General features: G+C 44.2%; 1 protein-coding gene across 1 annotated transcript in view; it reads right to left on the reverse strand.

Annotated features, from left to right (window-relative positions):
- Positions 1-1,231: 1,231 nt before the first annotated feature.
- SGCD (sarcoglycan delta) overlaps positions 1,232-12,657 on the reverse strand; it is a 349,935-nt gene continuing 338,509 nt past the window's right edge. Inside the window, exons 8-9 of the mRNA XM_082489858.1 lie at positions 3,206-3,329; positions 1,232-1,534 (exon numbers count right to left, since the gene is read on the reverse strand). Of these exons, the coding sequence (XP_082345984.1) occupies positions 1,361-1,534; positions 3,206-3,329 (298 nt within the window). The 3' untranslated portion in view covers positions 1,232-1,360. The remainder of the gene's footprint in view (positions 1,535-3,205; positions 3,330-12,657) is intronic.

Here is a 12,657-nt window from a genome sequence, read left to right on the forward strand (position 1 = left end):
CTTCTCATTATTTTTCAAAACTTGAACTGTGGAAGCCATGTTACCAGATCAGATTTCACATTTTATCCTGCCCATAACTGACTCCTAGACTTTAAAATAAGGAAAAAATGCAACCATGAAGAGATTCAAGCACAGAGTTTTTGGGTCTCAGAGGCTAGAGGAACCAGCGTCCAAAGCCGTTGCTTTCCAGTAATCTGGCTTTGTCACAATCTTTATAAATCCTTAAAAAAAGTCTGTTTCATTGTCAGCATCTCTGATATTTGCAGTCTCCACCAAATCTAAGTGACCTTGGACTCTATATCCTGAAAAGAAATACGATAAAAATTCTGGCATAGCATCTACAAGACACACCTCATTTGTATTAATGTCTCTGTTTCTATGGGTAGAATAGGTAATTTTCTCTGTTTCTACAGGTATTGATAGGCAATGTCCAAATCTGAAATCTTCACACCAAATCTTTTCAAAAATAAGGTGCTAAAGGAGAGTGTATAGGCAGATCCAGGACACCTGTTAACTAAGGAAGTTCAGGATTTTTCTGTTTAGCCCAACTTTAACTTTTTCCTTCCAAGAACTAAATGCAGTGCCAGTTTTGTCAGCACAAAGATGGCTTCAGGTTAGATGAGAGCTGACGCGTCACAGCTGAATAGGGACGCACAGGCAAGTCCCAAACCCCTTCAGAAAAATACATGATTATTCCAGCAAGAAAATCTGGACTTTTCTACTGGCCAAATGCAATCCATCTCTCCCAAAAGGGAGCCATGCTTCAGGGGAAAATTAGAGAGTGTAATTTAACCTCCAGTAACTTGGATCACTCTAGGAGATCAGTACAGCACACCTGGCTATTTTGTTGGGTTTTTTTTGTTGTTTGTTTTGTTTTCTTCTTCCATGCCACTGATTTAATGGTGCAAAAATAATCAGAGATGCTTCTCTTCCCTTTGTATGTTGGTGGGTTTACCTCGGTTCCAGGGTTTTGCCCAGCCAGCAATCCCAATGCTCTGAGAACATGATCAAAAACGAGGGGCGATCATTAGACGATATTAATACAGAAGGGTCCAGGGGAGCATCAAGTCAATTTTGGCAGATTGTACCAGTAAATTTTGGTGTGGGAAAGAGAAATGCTACACAAATGTAACAGGGTCACCCTGGGATTCCTTGTACTGAAACATCATTTTACACAGAGGATATATATATATATTTTATATATATATTTTTATATATATATTCACACACACGCGCGCGCACACACAAAAAAAGTCTTTGATAGGCTTTCTGTGTTCTAGTAAAAATAGTTGGCAGCTGCAATCTGTGAGACCAGAACTGGCTTTTGTGCTGCCTGCGATGCCCCACTGCAAATTGTCCCTCAAAGGCAGACGCTTGTATTTATCTGGCAGGTGGAGCTAGCGCCTGCCTGAGACAGAAATAACCTCCCATTGGGACACACACAGAGCTCGTAGATTTTTTGCCTGGACCCTGCAGAAGAGGAAGATCCTTGAGGCAAGTTAGGTAGTTTGATTTTTGCAGAATTCAACGTTATCTGAAGTCGGAGCGGGGAGAGAGAGAAAGAGAGAGAGAATTAGTGGAGAGCTGTTATTTTTGATCTCGTGTTTAAAGAAGCTCCCTTTGGACAACTCAGCTGCTACAAAAACCGGGGCGACAAGTGTGTTAAGATGGGAGAGTCTGATACAAATGTGGGTGAGCGCATGATCTGCCTTTACCGTGAGCCACATAAGACCTCCGGTTCGTTTCTGCTAATCTACCCACAGTGGGTTTTTTTGGCTCACAGCTTCCTGGGGGCACCTCCGTGTTTGGGTTAACCCAACCAGGGGTAGCAGGCTGCTGGGGGGGAGCAGGTATGGTTCACGTCCACACGGCTCCGCTCCTCCAGAGGGACTTCTGGCACTGTGATCCCATTGCCAGTTGTGCTTGCAGGCTCACAGCACTGACTTTTATGTCTATTTTATGTACACGTCTAACACTTTTATGTATATTAAAAGTATCGTAAATGCCGCCACAGACCTGAATTTCTCCTTATAAAACAGAACATAAAAGTGAACACGCGGCAGCTCTTAGACACACGGCAGCTACAGGGGAGTGCTCTAACATCACCGAGAAGAGCACAGTAAGATAACCTGCGTACCACAATACTACAGGGCAACTGAAAGTATTTGCTGTTATCTTGCAATTACAGTGAGAGTCTCCAGTTTTAGTATCCAACTATCTAATCTCCGGAAAGACACAGGTCATTATATGCATTTTAAAAGCACATTAGTGTTAAAAACATTAAGACAACTGCTTGCAGCAGTGAAATGCCTTGGATTTCAATTGTAGTATATTAGTATATATTGGGTTTTTTTTTGTATTTTGGGCTTGGTTTTTTTTTGTTAACACCCCTGGTCTGAATTTGGAATGACTTAAAATGCATAGAAATAACAGGAATTGCAATAAAAATCCCATCCTATTTATTATACCTGATACTAGGATAGGGAAATGTTCGCTTATGTTGGAGCCTTGTTGCTGAGAGGTTTGCATTCAATGGGAAGCTCCTCCTGCCGAGAGTCTCGGTGGGTTCCCCAGTGGGAGCTCCTCAGCCACATCCTTCAGTGTCTTTCATCATTGGGGGGGGGGGATGAGAACCATGTGCTCATGTATTTTGAGACACCAGGAGAGACTTAACACCTATTTCACTTTTATTCTGTGTTACCAGTTTTAGCTATTCTCTCTTCCTCTTTGGAAGTTCCCCCAGTGCAACAACCTGTGTCTCCTAACGTTCCCTTTCTTTCCAAAATGAAAACATCAGCTACAAAAGCTTTTCAGATCAATAACGGTGAATTAAGCTCTTCTTATAGAAAAATGTATGATAAAAGATTTAATTATGTTGGCCAAGTAAATCTTATTTTAAAGTGACAAGGAAACAAAGAATTTAGGAGCACCGTGCGTTTTACAGCTGCATAAATCTGCCTGAGCAACAGATGCTATTATCCAAGCACTTTAAAAATAATGAATCAGCCTTTGCCACAGAGTGAGGCTCGTTTGCATACGATATGTTCAATCACTGCTAGCAGAAACTAAGCTAGGGAGGCCTGCTTCACCAGCGCCTTCACACCCGCGTTAAACGGGGCGGCTCAGTGACTCAGAAGGCTACAAATCCGCAGGAGATGCGTGCCTTGGTTTGGTTTCGCTGCAGGGCTTGACGCCCTTCGCTTACCTCTCCGTCTTTGGATTCCAGCCTGAGCTCTGTCCTGCACGTGGCTTTCAAGCTGCCGGCCTCGGCGTTGATCTCGATGCCTTTTGGAGCCTCCATCACCAGCGCGCGCGTAGGCGACTCCAGTCTGTAACAGAGAGGGGGGTTACAGAGCCCGGTGGGTTGAACATTCACACATCATCTCAGGCTGTCGTCTTGCACAGCCTGACTGCCCGTTGCACGGCACCTTAGGATGTTCGGATCCACGCCTGGTTTCGCCAGTGGAAAGCGTTCATGCACAGCGCAGTAAAACACATCACAAATCCAATCTGCTAACGTTTCACATCAACTTTGCTATGCTGTAAATGCTGGGACAAGACGCAAGGTGCAAGAGCCTTCCCCGTGATCAACTTGCTCATATGTAAGATGTGAGGGTTTGGCAGGGTTTAAGGGCATAAGGAAATCAATGAAAAAAAAAAAAAAGGCTGAAGACCCCCAAATCCCTGGTCTCCACTCTTACGCTCACATCCCACTGCTCACAGCCCCCCTGTGCAGTGCTTCGAGCCCGCCTAACCACACAGGGATCTGACAACCCTCTTGCAGCACTGGCTAACACAACCACACCTTTTAGTTCAGGCAATTGGGGTTAATGTTGTAAGATGCAGAAGCGCAAGCATCAGTCTTCCTTGCTGATTATCCACTCGTAGGCCTTGCATTATACTTGTCTCTTCTTTATAATACAGTGTCTTATTGCTTTCTGTATTGAAAATGAAAATAAAACCCAATTCTCCCTCTTTGAGAATATCCTCTTAGTTGATTTTATCACCGCTTATTTACTGTACCATCACAAAATAGACTATGGTGTCCCCAGGCGAAGCGGGCAGGCGGACTGGAACAGAACCTCCTCTGCTCCGACGGCTCTGGGCAGGCAGCACGGAGAAGACGGAAGCACAGGGGCAGCACACAACCCCCCAGCTGACTCGGGCAGCTTTTAGGATTTGCTTGCATTCCTGCAGTGGCACTTCAGCTGTTCCTCTGCTCTTTGTATCTAATAATTTGCGCAAGTAAGCGTGTTCTTAAATGGACTCCTGCTGTACTGAGACAACATTATGGGAGACCGAGGGAATTCGGCCGTATTTATTGCAGCCGGCAGTTCAATAAAGCAAAGGCACAGTTCCCTCTGTGTGGCACTTCTCAAGTTATGACTTTCCCTCTCGTTGGTGTCCTCATATTGCTGCTTTTTGAACACCTTTCCCTCAAGACCCCAAACTCACCCGTAATTTCCTGGCTGACTCAACTAAATCTAAATTCCAGGGAAGAACTGAGGCATATGCATCCCAAGGAGCGAGCGTGGTCTCATGGTTAGCAGCCTCTGCTCCATCCTCCTGAGCTGCTTTTTGTTTGCTCTCTGCAGGGAAGCTACATCTTACATAAACCTTCTTCTGATCCCTCCACTGGTATCACCCCTTGGCTGGTTCCTGTACGAGGAACCGAAGGTTAAGACTGCTGATATTCACTTTTTTTTTTTTCCCCCCTGATTGAATTGCAGATTGCATGGAGGAGAAAAAGCTCGCAAAGATGATTGACATTAAATAGTGCTACCTAGGCTATGATTCCCTCTGACCTTCCAATTGCAATAACTGCCTTTCCAATATCTGTTAGGATTTCTTTATGGTAAAAATAGCCACAGCACACAGCCTTAGGGCTCTGGCACGTGCACTCTGGTGGCTTTCATTACGGTGTCTTAACACGCTGTCTGCCCCACATTCTCCCTGGAGATTTCTGCCCAGGGATATAGGACGCTCTCACCCCTGGTGGTGCAGCTCACAAGCTGGTATCTGTCCCAAAAAACGAAGGACGCTGTGCTTGCTCTAAGCCGCCAGGATCTGAGCTGCAGTGGCTGGGATGCAGGCACACGTTCCCTCCTGCTGCCTCTGCTCCAGAGCCAGGATCCTTCGGAGGAGAAGCAGAGAGCTGAGACCAGTAATGTTTTAAGTCACTGTAGCTAAATTCAGCAGAGGATGTGTCCAAACCCCAAGACAGCTGAGCTAATCTGAGGATAAAATAATTCCTAAGAACCATGGCCAGGTGACTCTTCAGCTCTCCGACATCCTAGTGACTCTTCAATTTCTTTGATGTCTTGGCTGTCTCAATATATTTGTTCATCTGTTAATCTTGTAGCTCTTCTGCCCACTGAGAAATAAATCTTGTAAGTGCAAAACAGTGTTCAGACACCACAGTGCAAATTCACTGATTTGCAGCAGCAGCAGCTCTCAATTCCTGCCCTGTACCAGAGCAGCCTCCCAGTGCCACACCAGTGCTTTACAGGGGAGTGCGGAGAGCTGGGAAATCGGTGAATGTCTTCCCATGGTGGGGGGAGATCAAGAGGGACCTTCTCCTTGCGTATCTTCCCCGTGCACGCTGGTCCCCATAAGATCAAATTGAGTTAAATTCATACTTTCAACAATCTCCGAAGTACCTGGGAGTCTACTAGATAACATTGTCCCAAAGTTTTATTTTCCTTTCATATATAACAAAGTGGCCGAGTTGTCCTCCCTCTTCCACCCAATGAAAACCTACGGGTAGGATAACAGCATCTTACAAACACTGATGAAAACCCATGCCATTAGACACATCCTCATCCCTACAGAGCTTCTTGCCTCATGGAGGCACAAATGACCCTCTCAAGCACCTCCCGACAGTCCACGGTGTAACGTGGGAGAAGCACACAGCGCGGGGGCTTTGCTGCTGCTCCGTAACCCACCCCGCTCCCCGCAGCACCGCGCGCGTCAGCCGAGCCGACCCCCCAGCTCGGCCATCCCAAATCACTAGCTCAGGCAGCTGCAATCTTACTGAGATGCTGAATTAACCAAAGCCCATCCCTTTAATGTTAAAAATACCATTTTGAAGCCCAGGGCAAGTACTATAACAGCAAAGTGCAGCGTTTCCAGTGGCCAGAAACTTGGGCTTGCAGCCCGCAAGGTTTTGTACTTGTGCCATGGGTTTGGAGTCTGACTCCTCTCTCTTTGATGTTCGATGTTGGTGTAACTCCATCTGTTTGCGTGGGACTTTTGTCCCAATTTATGTTACTGTAAATGAGTACAGAAAGGTCTTAATAAAATTTTCCTTAGCATCTGAGAGGCATATGATTGTAAGGGATTTAATTTGATTACTTTCTGATATCCTGAATGAATCCCTGAGACACCTGTCTGTAAACCAGGAGCTGAAAAATCTATGCGAAGCCAGAGAAAGCAGTTGAGGAGTTTATGCTCTAGGGGGTTTGAGTAATGTTTACCGAACACTTTCATTTGAAGCAAGTGTTTAAGAGACACTCTGCTTTTAAACCTAATTCTGTCTTCCAGAGCAGAACCAATTTGGAGACTAATAATGAAAGAAAATGATTTAGCGATGAACAGATAATTTGTTCAAAATCAACATTTGTTTTCCAGTGTGATACTCTGGAGCTTTCAGTAGGATTCACATCTCCTGGTTAGGTGTAAGCCCGTACTTACAGCAGTAGGCTGGAAAGGCGGCTGCATGAATATAGATTGTTTCATTATTTGCTCCCGCTCTTGAATTTTCCATCCCAGCAATTGGCACATAAGCCCTTTTTATTGACCAAGGGTACTGCTTATTTTTGCTCCAGTATTTCCAGGACCAGATTCTGACCTCTCGCACAGAGCTGGGCAGGGAGGGTAAATTCACCGCCATCCCCAGAGTCACAGCTTGCTGAATTCACGACCGAGATAAGATACCGCCATAAAATTCCTCCCGTCCCACCTACAGTCTCCTAGTAGGTGGATGAAGAGACAGTCTCCTGTCCGGGTGACTGCCCACAACACGGGTACCCCTCCTACGGATCCCAGGGTGTCATGTGAGCCCCAAATTTTAAAAGAAAAGACACAAGTGATGGGATTTGCAGAACTATCGAAGTACCCGGGTTGCACTTACTACAACGGGTGTTAGGTACCTTTGAAGATCCCATTGAGCACCTAAATGCCATAACAAATCTGACCCTTAATCTCAGTTCTTAGTTCTGCAACAGAGGTAACAGCGCTTCCCAACTCCACAGGGAGGATGAAAAGATAAATATATTAGTGGCTGCGAAGCCGTTACGTACTGTAATAACCGAGGCCAGGTAAGTACCATAGCCAAAGATAGATGGCTGGCAGATGGATAACCCGTCTTTCCAAAGCTGCAATATTAGGCTTTTACCTTCATCAAAAATACTGTTAGTCTTTGTTCCTCCCACTGAGCACGCTCGGCCTGCATAGCAATGTGCAAGATGATGTATGCAGGGGAAGCCTCTCTCCAGCTCCCCATGCTTAATGGACAGTGCTAAATGTGCCTCTTAAGTCCTTTTACTCAAACCTATCAGCGAAACATCTCACATTTTAAAGAGAGGTGATGGCATGCGTGCATCTCGCTTCTCCTGCGGTCGCTAGAAACTCTGTGCTCCTGGGAATCGACAAGGGGCAAGATTCCCAGTGCCATCCCTGCTCTGCTTTGAAAACTTCAGCAATAATTTAAGGGAGGTCAGCATATGAGTTTGTATTGTGGGTTCAGTGAAAGTCATTCTCTTGGAAAGATCATTGCTTACCCAGATTTCTGGTTTTCATTTCCTTCATCATAAACAGTCACATTAATCACTGCAGCACCATGGATTATTTTTCCTTCTTGTCCCCCTCCTCACCCCCTCCAGGATAATGCATCTTTTTCTTACTATTATGAACAGCGTTTTGAATTTGGGGAGAAGAGAGGATATTACAGATGCAAAGGCAGTACCACCAGCAGCTAGGGGCTGCTGATGTGCTTCCAATACAGTGGACATAATTTCCTTAAAAAAATAAAGTTTAACGTGAATAGTTCAGGGGGGAAAATATTCACCCAGCTCCAGCATTGATGCAAGCAGGACTTGCAATTCGTAGCTGGTACCAAAGGCTGCAGCACAGTACGGGGATGATCCTCAACATGTGAAAGAAGTTAACGTGAGCTGGGGGTCTATTGCTGCCACTTTTAAATTTTTTTTAATTTTTTTTTTTTTTTTACAAGGAATGGCCCCAAGCTTCAGAATTTCTTGTCCCCAACAGGGGATTTTTCTGTGGGGGGCACAAACTTTGCTTGCAGTATGGAAATGGAAAGAGTAGTTTACTCTCAGGAGGTGAGGAGCATACGATGCAGCCGTGTGGTAACATGAGCTAATTTAATTTTGCTTAGAAACCTCTGGACTGAGAATAGAGCATGTATTACTGCAGCTGTAGCCCATTATTTCTAATGACTCTAATTATTTCTTATGGTATCCATCTGACCAGCTATAAGATTTCACATTGAGCATAAAATTAGCCAATGTTACCACTGTGCCTGCTTACATCTCATACAATTGGTAAATTATGCTAGCGAGTAAACGTAGAGCTCCCTCAATTTGCCAGTAATGAACCAGCATCTCAGGTTGAAATTTGTTTTCAGTTTTAACTCCCTTGTTTCAGTAAAATCAATGGGATCACCCACTCACAGGGACTTATACTTCTGACTCCATTCTTTGTGTGTTACCTTATATGTATCTGTTCATACAAGAAGACACAATACTTTTCTCCCTATTAATTGGAAGTTAATTAGCTTTACTGAACTGCAAAGAAACAATGCTTAGTTTCTATTTCTAGAATGTTTTAAAATATTTTTTTCTTTTTCAATTTGTCTTCCCTTTGCTTGTATTGGAATTGAAAAAGTCTGGGAGAAGGAACAACGGGTTGTTCTGGACTCACCTGGTGGAAACCTCAATTAATCATAAGTTCAAGCAAAATCTTGTCACCTCCCAAAGAGCAAAAGGCTCTGCCCCGAGCTCTACCCTTCGTCACTAGATTTCCTTCCTACTGGAAGGCAATGCCATTTCATGAGAACAAAATGAGCTACAATATGCAACAAACGTGAGCCTAATAAAAAACAGGGAAGGGCAAAAAAGGGAGCTGGCCTCGGTACGTCAGAGTGAGAGGTTAAAATCAAAATGGGAAAACGCACAATGTCTTTTTCCAAGATACCATGATTTTGACAAAAAAATGACGTACATGGCACAGCGCAAAAGCAGCAAGTACCCTGAGAGCTTACAGAAGAGGTCATCACTAATAAGAAAACACGTATCCCTGTTATTTATTGCCTAGCATTGACATAAATCTTGTTTTCAATTACATGTTAATGAAACACACCAATTACTGTTTGAATGGGGACATCTGATTACAGTCTCAATCAACAGAAATAAATCTTGCTTATGGAAGTTTACCAGGATATTTTCTTTAGGAACATTAATTACAGAAGTAAACTAGGATATATTATTATCATGTCATCCAATTGTAAATCCTGCCTATCGCTGTAAACACTGTTTAGTTTGAGAGTGTGTATCACCACGCGGCTCCCAGTGTTTACGCTGCAAATCTAATAACTGACAATTCCAGTGCAGCCATACTCTGAAACAGATTTTTCTGGCTGGTGATCCAAAGCCTCATGTAATTCCTAATATGGTCTAGCGGACAATGAAAGAAGATCCTTTCAGCTATCATGCACAAACCATGGTTAATTCCTAAGGAAAATCCAGTTAAACCTGTCAAAGACCTGACAGGAGCAGAGGTCTAATGACGCCTTATTGGAAATCACGGTTTTCTAATTGAGCTAGAGATGAGTCTAGTTCAACTGGCAAGGGGTGCAGCAACTTTGCTTCTCTGTATTTGGGCAACACAGAATAAAGAGATTTTGTACAAAGCTCAGTCAAGAGAAAGAGAAAAAGGAATTGAGAAAATAATACGAATTACCCTTGTGCTTGACATTGTTCATAAGCTTTAATATTTCCTTGGATAGTGAACCTAGTGAACGTGCTGCATGAATAGTCCCGCTTGGACTCTGCAAGTGCTGCCGTCCCCGATGGATGAACGAACGGGCGAGAGTGTGTGCGCTTGCTCCATCCTCCCCTCCTGCTGCGCTGCATCTGTCACGTGCTGACCATTTCTCCCTGCTTCAGCTCTGCTAATTCAGTCTCAGGCTAATGCCTTAATTCTCATTTTACAACTTTCCTTTTCTCTCTTTCTTTGTTTCTTTCTTTTTTTTTTTTTTTTTTTTTTAAATAGAGGTCTTACAGCTGCAATACAAAAAGAAGTGTTTAATCACAAGAAGTGTAATAAATCTGCTGCTGGTTTTGCTAACTTCAGCTTAGCGCCAAACAAACCAGTTTGAGCTGCAGGTACTGCGTCTAGTGAAATTTTCCTAAACAGAGTCCATGCTAAAACAATACTGTCCTGACCATATAATAGAAATATCTTAATATCTCTTCAGAGACTACAACTCTGGCAGGAGCGGTTTGAAATTGTTGCGAAGCAGGTCAGAGCCAGCATTAGGAAGATGCTCAGTGAATATTCAAAGGCGATTTGAGTGGGTCTAGAGAAAGGAGGAACAGAGGAGTTTGTAGGTACGGTACCGGCTTGCAGCATTAAGCAGGTGAGAACAGCTTCCATTTTCCTCTGAAAAAAAGGTCATTGCTCAGCAAGAGGAAAAGTTTGAGCACGCAGTTCCTCCTGCCAAAGTGCAAATCCCCTGTTGTAGTCTTCCAGTACACTCTGCACTAGCTGAGGCTTATTTCAGAGCACTAAAACCCAGCAAAACTAGAAAAACATGGATGAATCAAAATACAATTGTAAATTCTTTGTGATTGCCTACCATGCTACAACATGGGAATTGCTGAAGATGTAATTATGCAAAGTTGTCCTAAATGTTTTAGGGTTTGTTTTTTGTGTCTTTTTTTTTTTTTTTTACTTTTTAAGTAATTTCTGGAATTGTTTACAAGAAGCCAAATATAGGGTTTAGAGACAAAAAACAGAGATCAAAGAGAAGGTATCAAATTAATCTAGGGAGAAAAATGTACTGAGTAATACTATTGAGATCTAGTTTCATTATGAACTGGAGAAGAGGCGAAGGGTAGAGATTGTCAAAGAAAAAGTATGAGATTAATGTTTAACTAAGTGGAGGTATGGCTGAGAAAATTAAAATCATCTGGATAATTAAAAAAATCTGTTGCTTATAAATCAAGGATGGAAATTATCATAGAAATTGGGATAGTAAAAAGTGATGTGTGGTAAATACATATGTGTTTTAAGATGATGTGTTTAAGTGGCCAGGGAAGGGATTCGGGGATGCAAAATGAATTATTCCTCTTTTCAGTGTGGAGATGACTGCAAGTTCACTCTCCTCACCCAGTGGGTTGTGAGCAGATTGGTCTTGCTCCGAATTCCTACTGTGCCTGACAGACCCGAGCAGAGCGCTGTCTGCAGGATTACCTCCCTCCTGCTGTGCTCAGTCCTTCAGCCTTAATTGATGAGCTGGAACATCCAGAGCCATTAGCGTGCCACGTGGTGGGAAACCTCCACCCAACATGGCTTGGCTGCGGCCAGGAGAAGACGCTGAGCGGCCGGGGGGTCCCATCCTGCGCAGGCACGGTGTCACTGCGCACCGCTTGGCAGAGGTGTGACCAGCTGAGAGCTCGGGCGTGATTAATAAAACCATAACCATTGTCGGTGGGACCGAGAAGACTCAGCCTGCAGAGCGCAGCCCTGTGTGCTCACGGAATCTCTGCCAGGAACCGGCCCTGCCAGGCACTGCGAAATACAGGAGCAGAGCGTCAGCTCTGGCCGGGGGAAAATCAAAGGACAGATGTCCCCTCTCCTGGCATGATCGGAACCTGGGCGGTAAATGACCCGACCACAGAGCAGGCTGAGCAAGAGCTCTACCTAAGCCACAGCGCTGCTACCGATGCCGCTAGCTGGAACGTAAGAGCCTGTAATTATTTTTATTACACAAAACCTCACCACCAAGTGTCTCTTGTCACGAGTTACGTAGTCTGGGTCAAAACTGGTCAAGTAATGGTCTGGAAATTCCTTCGTGGCTGCGTGCGCTAAGCAGAGGGCTTGGAGCCGCAGCACGGCCGTGCCTCTGCTGCCGCCGACCGCCGCTCCTCTGCGCGCTCAGCAAAGCAACAGACTCTGCAGCGAGACATACCTCACCCACCACCTAAAGCACCTTTTTGTTTTGCTTGTCTGATATACCTTGTTATGTAACTCACTGCAATAAAATAACCCAAATGGAAACAAAATAAAATCCGCTGCCTGTTGGGTGCACTAATGAGCGCGCTCGTTTCACTCATGGAGAAAAATAATTACTTTTTATGTTACCATAATTGCCTAAACCACAAATGCATTTTTCAGAAACAAAGGTTGGGCTGGTGTAAGTTTCTAATTACAGGTTGAAAGCTTCTAATTAAAAGGCATAAATTGGTAGAAACCCTTTCAACCAGAATTACAGAAGAGGCTGCTAAGACTGGGTATTATCTCGACGTCCTGTCACCAAGCCGGGGAGGAGGAAAAGAAATCGAAGCAAAGCACTGCAGCTCTTCACTGGGGCCACTGACACCGCTTGCTGCTTAATGTCTAACAAAGTGCTGC

Source organism: Vanellus vanellus, assembly GCF_965231255.1.
Source record: "Vanellus vanellus genome assembly, chromosome: 13".
Taxonomy (NCBI): Eukaryota; Metazoa; Chordata; class Aves; order Charadriiformes; family Charadriidae; genus Vanellus; species Vanellus vanellus.